This window comes from Prionailurus bengalensis, chromosome D3 (assembly GCF_016509475.1).
Source record: "Prionailurus bengalensis isolate Pbe53 chromosome D3, Fcat_Pben_1.1_paternal_pri, whole genome shotgun sequence".
Taxonomy (NCBI): Eukaryota; Metazoa; Chordata; class Mammalia; order Carnivora; family Felidae; genus Prionailurus; species Prionailurus bengalensis.
In genome coordinates, this window is record NC_057356.1 from 27,780,074 (window position 1) to 27,798,373 (window position 18,300).

Genomic DNA, 18,300 nt, shown 5'->3' on the forward strand with positions numbered 1-18,300 from the left:
GGGCAGAGGCTCTGGGATCCATAGAGTTGAGGGAAGGCCGGGTTCCTCATGGGACAGGACTGAACACACCCAGCAGCCCCTCGTACCTGGTGCCATAGCCTGGGCAGCGCACACACACAGCTGCGTACTTGCTCAGAAAGGGCTGCACATACTCCCTGCCCTGGTCCTCAATAGCTGGATCTGGCAGCTGCCTGGAAGGAAAGAGGAGGGGTCACCATTGCCTCCACCCACCCAACCTGCAGCCCCTCCTGATGTCCTCAAAGCCTGAGGTGCCTAAGGAGCCCACCAGCTTCACGAAGTGGTTGGGGAATCCATGAGGGCTGTTCTGTGCACTTTCCTACTGAAGGCCTCAAATCTCAGTCCAATTTTTTATTCAGGACTCCATCATTGAGCCCCGGCTGCCAGATAGTGATTGCCGGGCCAGTCCCCCTTCCAGAACCACCAGGAGCCTTCCCTAGGACCCAGGGACATGAGCACCTATGAGCTGAGCACTGGGGAAGGCTCTGATGAATCTGCAAATGGCAGGGGTCCATCTAGTCAGAGCTGTACAGGGCCACCCACAGGAAGGACAGAAGCCATCTCCCGGAGCAAACTCACCTTCCTGTCTTGGTGAGGTTTGAGTGGTTGGGGTGCTAGGGGTGGGGGCCTGGCTGAGGGAGTCACTGGCCCCACACACTCCCTGCCTACTCCAAGAGGTACCCCACGGGCATCCCTCCATGTGACAGGAGCCCATTCAAGCCCTGTGGCTTACCAGCCACTGAAGCTGGTGCGGGGACCACAGCTGTCAATCCAGGCAGCCAGGACCCCATTTCAGGCCAGAGGGGATGGCAGACAGTGACCAAGGGCCACGTGGACTTGCAGCTGAGCATAGGATGCTGGGCCAGCCCAAGTAGGACTTTCCTGAGGGGCAGCTGTGCTGAAGCAGAAGGAGCCGTGGTTCGTGGTTTGGAGAAGAGAGGGAGAGTAAGCAAGGGGCCAGGAGGGTCCCAGGAGAGAAGAGTGGGAGGCAGCCCGTGGAGGCTCCTCTGAGGGGCTACGGGGCATCTGGGCAGGATAGTGGCCTGGCCTGAGTATGGGCCACATTACTGAATGGGAGGAAGGTAGCTTGCCAGCACCTCTGACCCCCAGCTGATGGTCAAGACACACCAGAGGGTGGTGTCCCTAGGGCAGGTGCCCTGTGCAGAGGCCACTGAAGTGCCTGAAGGAAGTCAGGTCAGGGGCAACTTTCCCCCAGGCAATTCGTGGGACAGGCATGTCTGTGCCACAGCACTGATAGGACAGCATGTTGAAAGGACAGTTAACTTCATGACATACTCCTAGGTCGTCTGCTTGTTTCTGTGGTTTGCGAACTACTGGGGAGCTTTCTACAATCTCCCAGTAGCTGTGTGCGGACGCGGGGAACCTCCAGCTACTCTCTGTCCCACAAAGGCCTGCATCAAGCCTCTGAGAGCACTGAGCTTCCAAGTGCAATGGCCCAGGAGGGGAGCAGGTAGGAGAGGAGCAAAGAACAGTGTGTCCGTACAGGCTACCCCAGGGTGAGGAACGTGTCCCAGTCCCTTCCATGAGCCTCCAAGGACAGGAGAGCCTGCCTGACTCTATCTCCAGGGCTAGGGCAGAAGAGGGATGCTCTGATTGCCCCAGCTGGACCTGCCCACTCACGCCTCATCATTGTTGAGCACGTGCAGGAGCTGGGCGATGAGGGCATCCTTGGGCAGCTCCTGGCTCCGCTCCACGGCCTCCAGGAAGAGCTGCTTTCCAAAGCACAGCTTCCTCCAGGGTGTCTCCAGCAGTGCATTGCTTAGTCCATAGGTCCCTGCAGAAAGGGGGACACTCCAGCCGGTGCAGAGACCTCACTGTCTGAATTCAGGGTAAACTCCCACCCACCCACCTACCCACCCTGGGCAAGGGGCCAAGAGTATGGTCCGGGGGTACTGAGGCCAGGCCACCCCATACTCTAGCACCTTCTCTATGTGTATTTCTGACCCGTCTGTGTGGCAAGGAGTGGAGAACTCAACACAGCAGGGCATTCACAGGAGACCTTGAGGCACAGGTGTCAAGTGGCCTTGATAGGCAGAATAATAGGGAATAGACAACCTAAATTCCGACTGGGCACAGGCAAGGGGATACTCAAGAAGGAACCATCTCCCCATCTCACCGCCATCTCTAAGCTGGAAAAAGCTGCAAGGTATGGATCCACCTGAGAAGGTCAAGGGTGGGAGAATCAGCAACCTGAGGCCAGAGGGGTACGTGCTGGATATGTCAGCGGTTAGGGAGCCTGCTAACATCACAAGAGCCTCGCTCAGTGAGAGTGGGCAGGGCCCACCTCTACTCTATACTGGCCAGGACCCTGAAGGGGGAGCCATAGAGTCTCAGCACTACTTTCTCCGAACAAGTTCTCAGTGGGTTAAAAGAATGTGTGACAAGAAAGAAAAGGGTTTCTCATGTCAAAAAAAGGAGAGGCACGGCCTTGAAGTGAAGAGGCCCCTGGAGCCGCAGGCAGCAGTGGCAGGTGAACTCGGAGTCATGCACCCTGAAAGATGCACTGAGGACACGGAGCCACAAGCTTTCAGGTGAGGATCTCAACTAAGTCTGAGGTGGCCATAGCCACCTCCAAGGAAGACAGCCCTGGCTCTGCTGGGCCACCAGGCTGGGTTATCATTGTGCTTTATCCATCAAGAGCAACTAGTTTTTTTTTTAATGCAAAAAAAATTAAAAATAAAAAAAACAACTCAATAATAAAAATACAAAGAACCCAATTTTAAAAAATGGGCAAAGGACTAAAGAAGACAGATAAATGAATTATAAGTACACGAAAAGAGGCTCAGTATCATTTGCCATCAGAGAAACACAAATCGAAACCACCATAAGATACTTCATATCCACTAGGGTGGCTATAATCAAAAAGACAGACGGGGCACCTGGGTGGCTCAGTCAGTTGAGCATCTGACTTCGGCTCAGGTAGTGATCTCACAGTTCATGGGCTCAAGCCCCACATCAGGCTCTCTGCTGTCAGCGTGGAGCCTGCTTCAGATCCTCTGTCTCCCTCTCCCTCTGTTCCTCCCCCACTCATGCTCTGTCTTTCTCTCAAAAATAAACATTAAAAAAAAAAAGACAATAACAACTGTTGGTGAGGATGTGGAAAAATCGGAAACTCACATGCTGCTAAGGAGAACATAAATGGTGCAGCTACTTTGGAAAACAGTTTGGCAGCTCCCAAAAGAGGCTACACAGGGGCCTTACCACCCAGAAATTCCATTCCTAGGTATAAAAACAAGAAAGATGAAAACACGGGTCCCCACAAAAACTTGTAACAAGTGTTCACGGCAGCATTACCCACAACAGCCAAAAGGTGAAAGCAACCTGAGTGTCCATCAACCAGATGAATGGAGAAACAACATATAGAATATCTGGGCAACGGAATTATTATTCAGCTGCAAAAAGGAATGAAGCCTTAATTCATGCTACAACATGGATGGACATTGAAAACATGATGGTATGAAAGAAGCCAGTCACAAAAGGCCACATATTGTATGATTGCATTTATATGAAATATCTAGAACAAGCAGATCTACAGAGACAGAAAGTAGCTTAGTGGGGGACGCCTGGGTGGCTTAGTCGGTTAAACACCCAACTTTGGCCCAGGTCATGATCTCATAGTCTGTGAGTCTGGGCCCCACATGAGGCTCAACACTGACAGTGTGGAGCCTATTTGGTATTCTCTGTCTCTCTCTCTCTCTCAAAACATAAATAAACTTAAAAAAAAAAAAAAAAAGAAAGAAAGAAAGAAAGAGGGGTGCCTGGGTGGCTCAGTTGTTTGAGCATCCGACATCAGCTCAGGTCATGATCTCACAGTTAGTGAGTTCGAGCCCCGCATTGGGCTCTGTGCTGACAGCTCAGAGCCTGGAGCCTGCTTTGGATTCTGCGTCTCCCTAGGGCTGAGGGGTAGGAAGAGTGGGGGGTAAATGCTAATGGGGATGGGGGTTTCCCTTTAGGGTGATGAAAATGTGACAGAATTCAATAACAGTTCAACAGCAGGTATGATAATTGCACACCTTTGAGAATAGACTCAAACCTACTGAATGGTACAGTTAAAATGAGTAAATTGTATGATACATGAATTATATCTCAACAAAGCTTCTATTTACATTTTTTTTGATGTTTATTTATGTTTTGAGGGCGGGGGAACAGGGTGTGAGCGGGGGCAGAAAGAGAAGGAGACACAGAATCTGAAGCAGGCTCCAGGCTCTGAGCTGTCAGCACAGTGCCTGACGCGGAGCTCGAACTCATGGAACATGAGATCATGACCTGAGCTGAAGTCGGATGCCCAATAGACTGAGCTACCCAGGCCCCCCAACAAAGCTGCTATTCAAAAAAAGTGACACGGATCAGGCAAGGTCAAGCTCAAGGAAACAACATGATGTATTTGAAATGATTTCCCTCCCTCCCTCTATCCCATCCTTCCTTTCTTGAGCAGAAAACAAGCATCTCCAGTCACAGAATCTCAAGTACGATAAACTGAGGGAGGGCATCACAGGGGTGCTTTCCAGATGCTTCCACAAAGGCCTCTGGGCCAATGCATAGAATTGTAAGAGGGGCCTGTGTAAGAAAGGTAAGAGGGGCCTGTGTCCTTTTTTGCCTCTTAGTTTTTGATTCTCTCTGGCAGTCAAGAGCTCAGTGCTAGGGAAGGCTTAAGCTGTGGGCAGGTGGCCTTGGCTGTAGGCAGCCTGACATGTGGACTCTGGGGCCATAAGATACACGAACAGCAGAAGAGCATAGTCCCAGGAGAGAAATGTGACAGGAACCCAGGCTCTGAAAAGTATACAGGTGTCCCTATAGAAGCAGCCCCCACTTTGTCACCACCCACCAGAGCAGGCTTACCTGGTGCCAGGACGACAGGTTCAGGCTCCCCCCGGTTTCCATAGTAGCAAACGACATCTCCCTTCTCTGTGCTGTAGACAGGAGGAGAGAGAGGGTCAGAAGGGAGCCATGCGGGGTTCTGATCTCTTACTGCCTGGCAATCCCCATGGCCCCATTCCCAGCACAGGGACAATGGCTCGCCATAGCCAGGGCAGGAGCTAGTCAGGGCTCCAGCCTCTCAGGGGCCTCTCAGGTAGGCACTTTGAGTCTCCTGGCTCCTGACTCCCGGCTCACTGCAGGGACCAATGGCTTGGGAGCAGCCTGGGAGGGACAGCATCTAAAAGACCCTCCTGCCTCATTGAATGCTCCCGTGGCATGGGTACTTGCAGGCTCATGTGTCGATAACTGCTCTGTACCCATAAACACCAGTCACCACCCACAGCTCATCTCTGGATACCTCCAGACAGAGAGGGATGCCCCAGGGTAACAGAGGCTTCAGAACAAAGCATCAAAGATCACATTTGCCTACTTTCATGCACTGCATGTACATTTAAAAATAGTTCAAAGTGCTCAGAGCTGAAAATGTTCCCACTCCTACTAAATACCATAGCAAATCTTGCTACTAAGACTTAGAATTGCCTTCTCTGCAAACTGGAGAAGGACTCTTCCTGGCCTGTGAGCCGCCCTCCTGGAGGCACGGAGACCACCACACATGGGACCTGAGCCTTCAAGATGAACAATCGCAAAGACCAGGTGGGGCTGCCGGGGAGTTCCACCGGCAATGCCCACTCTGGCCCCACATGGCTTCACATTCTGCTCATCTTTTTCCTCCCCACAGCCGCTGGCTCATTTCTTAAGATATCTGACTAATGACTTCAGGAATTTTGTTTGTAGGCAAAAACCTAGAAAGCATGAAGACCCATGGATTGGACACCAACTCTCCCCATGCCTGGTTAGGGACCAGCTATAATGATGATGGGATTCTTTTCTTCTCGGCCCTGACTTCTTCCCGGCACCTATCGCCAGGGCTGCTTGGTTACCGCTGACTCCCTCTGGCCTCTGCCCTGCACACCTGGCCCTTGGGAATAACCCGCTGGGTTCCCCTGGCTGCCACCTGTCCTTGAGGGCTGTGTCTAGGGAGATATGGTCCAACCCTGTGGCCCCAGGAGCCAGGAGAGCTGTTCAGGCACTGATGGGCCCAAGTCCTACCTATAGGAGCCACCTGCCCATGCATGCATCCACTCAGAGCACAGGGCCCTCATCACCCAGCCACTTGACATGGCTGCTGAGCACCAAGTCCTGCTGGGCTACTGGTCTCCCAGACTGGATCAGATGTACACAGAACGACAGATAGGCAAAGTGGTCCCTGTACAGGGGGAGCATGGAGGGCAAGGGAACAAGTGTCCGTGCCAGCACCCACCTCCTCCCATGGACACTTTAGCCTCTACATCAATGCGACTATCCACGCGGCAGGTGTGTGTCCACATGCAGTGGACAATTAAAGCACAGTGGGCCTAGGGCTCCTTGTAGAAGGAAACAGGCTCAGGACAGGCATCTGGTCATTGGCAAACCATGGGGCACTGACCACCTACCCTGATGGAAACTGATGACCTCCACTGACCTCTGGGGCATTGGCAGCAGGGGCACACAAGGAGAGGGCAGCAGGGAGGGAGAATGTGAGAGATGGATGCCCACTTCACCGAAGGGCAAAATACACAAAACGCCTACAGTTCCTGGGCCACATCTCTGACGTACAAGTCCTGTGGAAGGGAGCACAGGACACCCTACCCACCTTGTCGGGCTATTCCCACAAATGCCTGAATCCTCCAGCAGCTCTGCGAGGCCTACTCAGAGAAATGCACGTGGGCCCTGGGGCATCAGAGGTGGGAACACCCAGCCAGGGCCTCTCCACATTGGCCATCCTTCGTGGCTGTGACATTACCACTCCCCCACCTGACGTGATCTGCCTTATACACCGAGACTGTCAATAGCGTCTACTCTTCTGTCTGCACATTTGTCTGCACGCGTGTAGACAGGGCCAGGCGGGAGACTGGCACCTAACATGCAACCCCAGCCATCCCCCCGCTTCTGCCCGTCATCTGACCGCCAGCCCTGGGCATGGGCTCTGGGATCCACCCGCCAAGGACATGGGTCCCGCATGACTCCTGCTAACCTGTACCAAACACCAACAATTACTTCACCATAAAGCTCAGTGTCCGCAGTGGGAAGTGGACCACAGGCAGGGCCCACTTCTCAACTGACACTCAGCAAATGCTGCTGACCAATAGGCCCTGGGCTACAGGCAGCCCTGTGGAGGTCCAGAGCAGGGTAGCTGGTGTCTGAACTAATACAGGGTTGTGGCCAGGGTCCAGGCATGGGAGTCACAGAGATAAACACACTCTGAGAAGCCAGGCTGCAGCCACTGGTGGCTCAGAAACACAGATGCTACCGGCTGGTGTCCAGTGGCACCACGGCCGTGCGTGCAGTGCTTCTTCCCAACCTGGTGCCCACCTGATGGGATGTGACTACTGTCTCCAGAGGCACCTGGACCCCCCAGCCAGGTGCCCAGAGAAGCACCACAAGACCCCAGCCCTACGTCACTCCAGCAGGGGTCTTAGCCATGTCAGCTGCCTGTCGGAGCTCAGCCATATCAGGTGTACACAGGGTGGTGGCTGTGAGGACGTACCAAGTGTTGCACATGAAGGGCTCAGCACATCCCCCAAACAGCTACGCAGGTAACTGCTGGCTGCTGCACCTCTGTGTGCCTCACGTGGACCTGGCAACATCCCCAAATGCCACTTCCCCACATGGCCCAGGCCCTCTGCTGGGTTCCAGCAGCCAGACTCCTAACTCTCAGCCAGCACAGGCACCCCTGAGGCTCCAGGCCCATGCTTCCTTGGGGACCCTTCCACCTGCCTCTGCTCCTTGCCTACTTGTCTGACTCCAAGTAGGGAAAGACTTGCCCCAAACGCCTGTACAGGCGAGTGTCCATGTCCTCTGGTGACAGGGCCCGTGGGCAGCTGGGACAGCTTTGTTGCCCCTTGACAACTCCAGACAGGCCGAGGGAGCTATCCATTGAGTGCCTTGCAGAACCTGAAATGAGTTGTGCTGCAGGCTCAGACACGCCTCCCTGGAGAAGCTGCCGTGAGGCTCCAGTGCTCAGCAGCACCCGACCACACCATGCTGCCGGGCTCCACACCAGTCAGCGGTGCTTGGACCTTCCTTCTCTAGCCTGGGACGCTTCTGCCACCAGAGAGCAGGGCATGTGAGGGGCAGCGCCAAAACAGGGGACTCCTTCGCCACAGACATGGGGAGACCTCATGCCTGGAGATGCCCACTGGAGTCATGCTACAGCTGTCGTGCAGGAGCTGGTGGCCCTCACGGCACCACAGAAAGCCCAAGCTCTGTTCGTTGAGTCCCCATGATAGCCGGTTGGTCCTCGGGACCCTCACCATGTCCAACAGGAGCAATGTCCCTGGGGAGGCCACCACAGTACCCCAAGCTTAGTGGCAGGGTGGGAACCCCACTTCCTGTCAAGCCCATGACCCAACTCTGTGGCAGCACCCAGTGGGTTGCCATCCCCCTCCCAGCAGACCCACCTCAGGTCAGCTGCTATGAGGTTAAAGCCGTTGTACAGGTGGCCCTCCGCAGAGACCTTCTTCAAGTAGGACAAGCTGTCCATGTCTGTAGTCAGAAAGTGGGTCACAAGTTCACCTGTGGGTAGGGGACAGACACACGTGGCCAAGGCAGCAGGGCTGAGTCCCTCTTCATGGGGAGACTGACATGGGGCTGGTACGAGCTAAACACCACCATGCCAGCCATATCTCGTTGACCTAGCAGCTAAGGAGGTCTGCATCAAGAACTCTGTTTTTGTTGGGTTTTAATTTTTTTTTCTTCAATTATACCCCCTAATGAAGTACAGCATGAGGGAAAAAAATCTTCCGCGGGAACAATATGTGTCTTCCAAGGGGGTATTGCTCTGCAAACATTTGACAGGTGGGGAACAATGACGACAGTCAGAAGTGACACTTTGGTTGGGGCACAAGTGTGGAGAGTGTTCCCTGAGAGGGGCAAACCCTATCTGTGCAGGTGGGTGCTGCGTGGGCCGGGCAGCAGGTGGTTCCCACAGTAATGGCAGCCAGTGGGCCTTAGGACCAGAAACACCCCTCTTCCCCTTCTTCTACCTCCTGCGTCTACATGTGCCCAAGGAAAGCCCACCCCCTGCCCTGCCCGCTCCACCACTGCCCCATGGTACCTCGGCCCCGGGCATCCCGGTCCTGCCGTGGTTGCAGGTAGTTGGTGAGCGCGGCCAGCTTCCCCCGTGTGCTAATGCCCAGCCACGTGCCTCCTTCCTTGCCTTCCTCCATGTCAAGTCCTGTGACAGATGACGGTGTCACCACCAGTAGCACTTACCACGGCCCTGTCCTTATGGCCTAGGGAGACACATAATCAGTCCAGCAGTCCTAGCTATGGGACAGGGGCTTGAACTCCTCATTGCAAGACAGCCCCAAAGCCCACAGGGCACATGAGAGAGACCCTGCCCCCTAGGATGACATCTGATGCCCACAGGAGTCCCTGAAAGCTTGCAGTAAAACCTGGCACATGCAGAATGCATGCTGGTGCCTGGACCGGCATTGGGCTGGGAGCACGGTGCCAGCTCTGTCCTAGAAACAGCACCATGCCCCAATCCCACACCCTGGATCAGGTGGCTGTCCTCTCCCAGTAGGACACACAGGCCCTTAGGGTGGGTACTTCACTAGGAGTCCGGGGTATATCCAGGCCCACCTGTGAGCTTCATCCCCACCCCATAGGCCCAGGCCATGGTTAGTACTCCAAGGGGCCTCGCCACAGGGTCAGTGAGGCCCTTAAAGCCACAGGAAAGCATCTTACTAGACTAGAGGATCATTTTAGTTGAATATTGGGGTAAAAGCAACTAAGTCATTAAAATGTCATTTTTAGGGGCGCCTGGGTGGCGCAGTCGGTTAAGCGTCCGACTTCAGCCAGGTCACGATCTCGCGGTCCGTGAGTTCGAGCTCCGCGTCGGGCTCTGGGCTGATGGCTCAGAGCCTGGAGCCTGTTTCCGATTCTGTGTCTCCCTCTCTCTCTGCCCCTCCCCCGTTCATGCTCTGTCTCTCTCTGTCCCAAAAATAAATAAACGTTGAAAAAAAAAATATTTAAATAAAATGTCATTTTTATAATAATAAGTTATAACAATAAAAGAAATAAGAAATATAAAGATCAGAAAGGAAGAAGTAAAACTGTCTGTTTATAGACAGCAGGATAGCATATGAACAAAATCCAAAAGGAATCTACCCCCTCAACCAAAAAAAAATTTATATTTATATTTACATAGATATAGATATAGATGTACAGATATACGTGATATAGAGATAGATATATAGATATATAGATATAGATATAGATATAGATATAGATATAGATATAGATATAGATATAGATATATCTAGGGGGCACCTGGCTGGCTCAGTTGGAAGAGCTTATGACTCTTCATCTCAGGGTCCTGAATTCAAGCTCTACTTTGGGTGTAGAGATTACAAAAAAATAATAATAAATTAATTTTTAAAAATCTACGAGAACTAGTAAGTAAACAGTAGCAAAATCAGAAAATGAAAATTTAATAATACCATTTACAATAGCACTAAACCAAACAAAACCAAAAAGTAGGAAAACATTTAAAGAAAAATGTGTAACACCTAAAGACTAAAAACCACAGAGCAGCGCTGAGAGAAGTCAAGCAGCTCTAATTAAGAGAGAAAAATATGTCCTGTTCTTCAACCAAAGACTCAATATTGGTAAGATGACAGTTCTCTCCAAATGACTAAAAGAGTCAACAGAACTGAAATTCAAATTCCAGCAAGCTTTCTGTTTTATAGAAATTACTACACTGACTCTAAAATTTATGTGCATACACAAAGAAGTCAGGATGGATAAAGAAGTTCTGAGATAGAACAAAGCCGGAGGACTTAATCCTGCCTAATTTCAAAACTTGCTTAAAAAGCTGCAGTAATCAAGACAGTGTGGCATTGGCATCAAGACAGAGAAACAGATCAATGGGACATAAGAAGAGTCTAGAATAGACCCACACACATGTGTTCAACCAAGTTGCCCTAGGAATGCAACAGGTGAAAGAGTATCTATTCAATAAATAAGACTAGAAGAACTGGGGAGATGTAGTAGGAGATAGGAACCTCAAACCCTACCTCACACCATGTACAAAAATGTAAGATGGGGCACCTGAGTGGCTCAGTTGGTTAAGCGTCTGAATCTCGATTTCGGATCAGGTCATGATCTCAGGGTAGTGAGATACAGCCCCGTGTTGGGTTCCATGTTGAGCCTGGAGCCTGGTTGGGATTCTCTTTCTCCCTTTCTCTCTGCCCCTTCCATACGCGCGTGCACGTGCTCTTTCTCTCTCTCTCTCAAGATAAATAAATAAGCATTAAAAAAAAGTGCCATCAGGGCCTCGTCCCCCTCATCCTCCCCCCCCACTACAGCCTCCCAATCATGCCCTGCAACAGCGACATGCACAGCCTGCCCCATCCCCATGACCCCCTCCCATTCCATCCTAGCCCAGGAATGGCCAGCATGGTACTGGCCAGGCCCGCAGGTTCCCCTCAGAACCTCATCACATAGCCCCTCAGGCCTGCCCCTTCACTTCTGGGAGAGCCGTGGTTGGCCCAGCTGAGGACCCCACACACAAGCCACCCCCTTCACCCAGATTACTGTCCTGCGGTGCCTAGAGCTTACATACAGGGGTCTCCTTGCCAGTCCCAGCCTACCCCTCAGTTCACATGTCTCCTGTGCAGCTTCTGATGAGGCCAAGACACAGTTCAGAACCCCAGCCTCTTCTCCCTCTTGCACTCAGTGAGTGGAGCCTCCTTCACAGACTCACAACAACTTTCCCCACCACCTGCCAGACTTCCTGTCCACAACACTGCCCTGCCTTAGTCTCCCCAGTCCTGCCCTCCCACATGGCACCAGGGCAATCCAGCCTGGGCAGGGTTTTCCTCACACAACCACCTGACCAGTCTACACAGGAGGCCTTCCATGGAAGTTCCACAGTCAAGCTTTTAAAAAATTTTTTAAGGTTTTTAAAACTTTTAAAGTTGTTTTTTTCTTTTTTTTTTTTTTTTAATGTTTATTTACTTATTTTGAGAGAGAGAAAGAGACAGAGAATCCCAAGCAGGCTTTGGGTTGTCAGCCATAAGCCCATTGTAGGGCTCAAATTCATGAACCATGAGATCATGACCTGAGCCAAAGAGTCGGATGCTTAACCAAATGAGCCAACCCAAGTGCTCCCAGTCGAGCTTTTAGCTACCGCAGGCAAAGCAGGGCACACACAGCTTCCCCAGGCCTCTGAGGCCACCCACTCAGCCCACTGGGCACCTGAGCATCCCTGTCAGCTCTGCCAGGCTCTCTTGTGCTTCCCTGATGCCTGGCTCACAGACAGATGGACCCCTGGCCTGGCCAACACCTGTCCACATCTTTCTAAGTAGACCCCTGCCCGCCCCATGGGCAGGAACTGCACTCTCTCTAAGGGGCTCAGGGAGGCTGCCACCTGGACTGGCAGGAGACATGACAGTTACCTCCATGACAACTCAGGCAGTTCCCATCTGAATATGCCCCAACCAAGCCTCTACTCCCCAAATTCAGGCCAGTTCTGGAGCAAGGGGTGCTGGTGTGTAAACAGAAATGAGTGCAGGTGTGGGGCACCTGGGTGGCTCAGTCAGTTAAGCATCCTACCTCGGCTCAGGTCATGATCTCGTGGTTCGTGAGTTTGAGCCTCATATCAGGCTCTGTGCTGACAGCTCGGAGCCTGGAGCCTGCTTTAAATTCTGTGTCTCCCTCAATCTCTGCCCCTATCCCGCTTGCATACACACACTCTTTCTCTCTCAAAAATGAAAGAACATTAAAAAATTTAAAAAACAAAAAACAAAAACAAAAACATGCAGGCATAAGCGCAGTCATACAAGCACACACACACAACTATGATGCTTCATAGAGTGATCGAGTGTGAACCTGCATTTCATACAAACCCAACCATATGCCCACAGTGAAAAGATGAATCCAAATAAAACCAACTGATCCTTCCAGCTACTTTTGTGGGAATCCACAACACATGAAACCATGTGGACAGTGCTGGGTAAACAGTTCTGGGGCTGCTTGCCCCAATGCTGGCCTCAGACCCCAAACTGGGAGCTTGCCCCATGAGTGTCCACTGACTCATTCCACATTTATACTCAGAAGCAGCACCAGGAACAGATAAAACCACTTGGGGGTGCCTACTTTCTGCCATGTTGTGGCCACCCCCCTGAGAGGAAAAACTCACCACTGAGGACCTCATTGTTGTTCCCCCAGAAGTCTGCTAACTTGGATGGTCTGTGGTAAAATTCATCCCTGTTGGCCGCCAGGATGAGCCTGAAAGAGAAAGGATGACTAAGGGTCTCAGGGGAAAACAGAAAAGCCATGTTTTATTTCTCCTGTTAACAAAGAATTCGCCTCAGTAGCAACATAGGCAAGTCCTAGCGAGGACAGGAACCCTCAGGAGACAGAGGTCAGTGACGGCACCAGACAGGGCTGTTTCTTAGGGAGCCTCTGGCCAAGACTGTGCCCCAGGGCCCTGCCAAAGAAACAAGCAGATGCTGGGTGAAGGTACGTATCCCATCCCACCCTGCATATTCCTACCCACCCAAAAAGGGCCACAAGATCAGGGCCTGCGCGGGGGAGGGCTCTGAGCAGCTGGCACCAAGCATGTCCCAGGTGCTCAGGTGGCAGAGGTACTCCCCCTCTGTCCATGTGTTCCTTCCCCTGAGGCCACCCCCAGTGAGCCCGTGAACTTCCTGGAAGTGTAAGCATGCCTCTCAGAAGGGCCCTGGGGAAGCGTGTAGCCGGCAGCCAAGTGCAGGAACTCTGGAAGTTGCTGTCCTGTGTTCTGGGGTGTTTGGGGAAAGGAAGCGCATAACGTAAGGATTTCTGCGTTTCTCTAGATTTTTGCATTATGAATCAAACAAGTATTTTGTAGGCAAGTAGAAAAGATGTCCGTGTTTTCAAAAGAGTTCTAGTTTCAAGGTGAGAAAACAAAGTTTCTAATCGGCTTTACCATTTTAAATATAATAAGGCCATAGACAGTGACTGAATGGAAGGGGTCCACCCCTGCTACATCCATGAGACCTCTGGGTCTAGGAAGTGACTGCCAAAGGGTCCTGAACACCATGGGCAGGTGCACAGAGGACGTGGAGCCAGGAGTTATGGCTTGGCAGCCTGTGGCCATGCTGGGGTTAATATGTGGTCAGATCCTAAAAAGTTTCCAAAAATAATTTTTGATTTTAATCTTAGATTTTTATGAACATTTGCTTGTGGTGAAATGTGAGTTAACAAAGAAGTTCATAAAACTGAAAGTGAAACTGGCACTGGCACCACAGCCCAGGACCACAGATGTGCCTTCATCCTGTGCACAGAGGGTGAGCACCCAACTCTGCACCTCCACAAGCACCAACATGGCCAAGGACTATGGATGGCCATCAAACCCTCTGGGTCTGCCCTGGGAGTCTCACCACCTTAAAGACACCTGTCTGGCCTGCGATAGCTCTCTATCCCGACACAGTGGTCCAGGTCTCAGGAATAGGCCCCTGCGGGGGGGAGGTCACTGTCCCTGATACGAACCCCAGCCACCCATAGAACAATCTTCTGTAGCTCCACATGCCAGACCCCAGCCCCGGCTGAGGCAGTCAGCCTTAGGGAGAAGCCAGCTGGGCCCAGACCCCTGCCTCCTGCCACATCTACTCTGTCCCTTTCTTCTGGGACTGAATTTCAGATCTGACCTGGCTGGCACTGCTCCCACAGGTTGCTTCTCTGGGCCAGGCATCCCACCAACCCCTGTGGGTGGAGGTTGTTTCATGTGGTCAGGAAACAGTGTTCTCCTTCAGACACCTAGCACCCCTCCTCTGCTCACTCATCCCGATACCTGTGCGGAGAGGGGGCTGCAGAGGCCAGGAGGCTGGGAGGCCAGGAAGGCAGCACCTGAATTAAGACTGGTGATGTTGGCTTCTGGTTCTGATTCTTACGTAAGTCTCCAGAAAAGGAAAAATTGAGGGGGGGGAAAAAAAGCTGACTGAGTAGAACCTTCTGTCCTATGATTCTCAATTCCTATTTTTAAACATGGAGCAGTGACATGCATTTGTTATTAACTAGAAATATTAACTGCTGGGTTATTTTTGTCGCAAGAGTGGCTATTTAGCTGAATTTCTAGTGGTTTGCTGGGGATTTCATTAAATACCTAATTCGGAAACATGTGGGTGTGATGAGTACCCACATCAAGGCTCCAAGAAAGAGAAAGTATTCCCTCACTCACCACTTCTGGGTACTTCAATACCAATAAAAGTCTATCTGTGCCATAGCACCCAGGGGCAGGGCACAGGCCAACCACAGTCAGGGGCTCTGAGGACAGCAAGTCACCCATGGCTTTGTTTTGTTCTAATAACTGAAACTGCTAATTATTCATCACTAATGGGCACTCCTCACCCTGCTACTGAGGGTGTCTGTGCAACACCTGGGTGTGGGTCTGTGCCCCATCTGAGAGGTGGGTCTGTGTCCCACCTGAGGGGGTAAGTCTGCGCACTATCTGGGGGAGTGAGTCTACACACCATCTGGGGGGATGAGTCTGTGTATCATCTGGGGTTAGTGTGCACCATCTGGGATGATGGAGTCGGCTCACCATCTTGAAGGGGGGATGTCTGTGCACCATCTGGGATGGTAGAGTCTACACACCATCTGGGGGGTGAGTCAGTGCACCATCTGGGGGAGGGGTGTGTACCATCTGGGGGGTGAGTTGTGCACCTCTAGAAGCTGAGTCAGTATACCATCTGGGGTGGGCCTATGCACCATCTGGTGGCGGGGGGTGAGTCTGTGCACCATTTGGGGACAGTTTAGTGTCAGGTAGCAGTTGCATGGGCCCATGACCTAGTGATGTCACCAGCAGTGACATGGAAGCCCCCAGAAGGATGTGACAGCTCACCCAGCAGCCCCTACAGTCTGGAGCCAATAAAAGGAATTAGCTCTGGAGTCTAAACAAACATTTTGATAAAGATGGTGGTTAGGTGGTAGCCAGGACGGTGTTACCTGATCAGGAGTGTACTGGTTTTCTATGTGGCCTAACAAATTGCCAGACATTGCGGCTTAGAGCAACACCTACTTCTTATCTTAGTCTGCAGTCAGGAGTGCAGGCCAGGCTGTGCTGGTTACTCTGCTCAGGGCCCCCTGAAGTGGCACTCGAGATGCCAACTGGCAGGGTCTCACTGAGGCTTGGCATCCTCCTTACGTTCCTGAGGTTACTGGAGAATTCCCATCCTTGGCTGGGGTCACACTCAACTCCTGGAGGCCACCCCCAGTTCCCAGCCATGGGCCCCACCAAGCATGGCAGCTAACTTCTTCAGGAGGGGCCTGGTCCCACTTGGGGGCTCTCCTGACTGGGTCAGGCCCATCCAGGATCGCTCTCGTTTGATGAACTCCAAGTCAACTGATTAGGGACTTGTATTACATTGGCAAAATTCCTTCACATTTAGCCCCATGGTCCCACACACAACTACGGGAACAGATGACACAGGTATGTATGCAGGGGCAGAAATCTTGGTGGCCATCAGCCTGCCACAAGGGTTATGGGAGCTCCCATTTTACTTTGTATAGCTTGTAGGGTATGACTTTTTTTTGAAAGAGGACATACCCCTTTACAATCAGGGAAATAACTGGAATCCCATGGGAATACAGCTGCCTCTATGGAGTAAGGTCACTTGGGACCCTGGGGCAAGGCTGCAGCCCACACAAAACTTCTAAGCCAGCATCTTATAGGCTGCTAACATAATTTCTTATCTGTTATGCTCCCTGCTGGAGTGCTGCAGATATTGGTACTAAAATTAAAAACAAGCAGAACCAACAGCCACTCAGACAGTCCTCACACTGGGTAACTGTCACCAAAAAATGGAGGTTCTAAGTGGCAGGTAACAACAGGCATGGAAGGCAGAGGCTGGGACCACCCAGGGGAATCACACCCCTGGGCAGGGGTCATGATGCATCATGCCAGGGGTGACCCCAGGAGAGAGTGACACTCAAGGAGCCCACCTTTCCAGGGCCAGCTCAGCACCAAGAAGACAGACAGGAAGGCCCAAGGGCTCTTGGAGGGTCATGCCAGGGAAGTGCCTGGAGGGGAGGGACCGGTGGAAATTGACATGGGGATGGCTGCCACCTCTGGAGGGATGGGCATCCCCAACAGCGAGATGCAGTGACATGGCGGATGGGAGTTGTAGACCATAGGATCCATGACACCAGGGCCCAGCCCAGTATCAGGCCTGGAGATGTTCTGCAGAAGGTGCCATGCTCACATTCACTCCCTGAGCACGTGCTGCACTGGCTCCCCCCTCCCTTCCCGGGCCCCCTGAGTGTCACTCAGCAACAGACTATAACTGCTACATCTGGGCAGACAGATCACAAGATACATGCTGTGCAATGGGCCACACTTTCTCTTGTGGGAAAACAGGATATGGTGCTTGAATGAGGCCCAAGAGAAGAAGAGATGCTTCAGGAGCCACATCTTTCACAACAGGCCAGCAAAGTGGCAACATCACTGGGTCAGTCCTAGGAGGGCATGACAGGGACAGGCTCGTCTTCCAGAGACTGACTTCTGGGAAGCCAGAAAACACATTCCTATGAGATCAGCATCTGGAAATGGCAGAGCCATGGATGACACTGCCCACAGCATCAAAAGTGAGGATGTTTCAGTCTTTTCTGTAGGGCAGAGAGGAAACGTTTAAGTTAATATTTATATATGCAGTTGACCGCTGAACACAGGGGTTAGAGGCATCAACTTCCCTCCCTGCACAGTCAAAAATCCACATATAACTTTCGACTCCACCAAAACTTGACTACTACTGGCCTACTGTTCACCACAAACCTCACCAATTACGTAAACAGTTGATTCACACATATTTTATATGCTATGTGTATTACATACCATATTCTTAGTATAAAGTAAGCTACCGAAAATAAAGGAGCACACGACTCTTGATCTAGGGGTAATAAGTTCGAGTCCCACATTGGATATAGAGATTACTTTAAAAAAAAAAAAATTAAAATCTTAAGGGCACCTGGGTGGCTCAGTAGGTTAAGTATCCGACTTTGGCTCAGGTCATGATCTCACAGTTTGTGAGTTCAAGCTCCGCGTCAGGCTCTGTGCTGACAGCTCAGAGCCTGGAGCCTGTTTCGGATTCTGTGTCTCCCTCTCTCTCTCTGCCCCTCCCCCACTCATGCTCTGTCTCTCTCAAAAATAAATAAACATTAAAAAGATTTTTTTCAATTAAGAATCTTAAAAATAATTATAAGGAACAGAAAATACATTTACAGTATTGTACTTTAAAAAATCTGCATGTAAGTAGA

General features: G+C 51.6%; 1 protein-coding gene across 6 annotated transcripts in view; it reads right to left on the bottom strand.

The window, feature by feature from the left end:
- The window catches only part of TANGO2 (transport and golgi organization 2 homolog), a 36,564-nt gene that overhangs the window by 2,503 nt on the left and 15,761 nt on the right, over window positions 1-18,300 (bottom strand). For 2 of the 6 annotated variants that reach the window (XM_043559360.1, XM_043559358.1), the window contains exons 3-9: window positions 13,205-13,293; window positions 9,113-9,232; window positions 8,457-8,571; window positions 4,879-4,949; window positions 2,156-2,197; window positions 1,660-1,813; window positions 87-191 (exon numbers count right to left, since the gene is read on the bottom strand). In XM_043559360.1, coding sequence (XP_043415295.1) covers window positions 87-191; window positions 1,660-1,813; window positions 2,156-2,197; window positions 4,879-4,949; window positions 8,457-8,571; window positions 9,113-9,232; window positions 13,205-13,293 — 696 coding nt within the window. Of the gene's footprint in view, window positions 1-86; window positions 192-1,659; window positions 1,814-2,155; window positions 2,198-4,878; window positions 4,950-8,456; window positions 8,572-9,112; window positions 9,291-13,204; window positions 13,300-18,300 lie in introns of those variants that run through there. The other 4 variants (XM_043559362.1, XM_043559359.1, XM_043559364.1 and 1 more) reach the window with 3 other exon arrangements.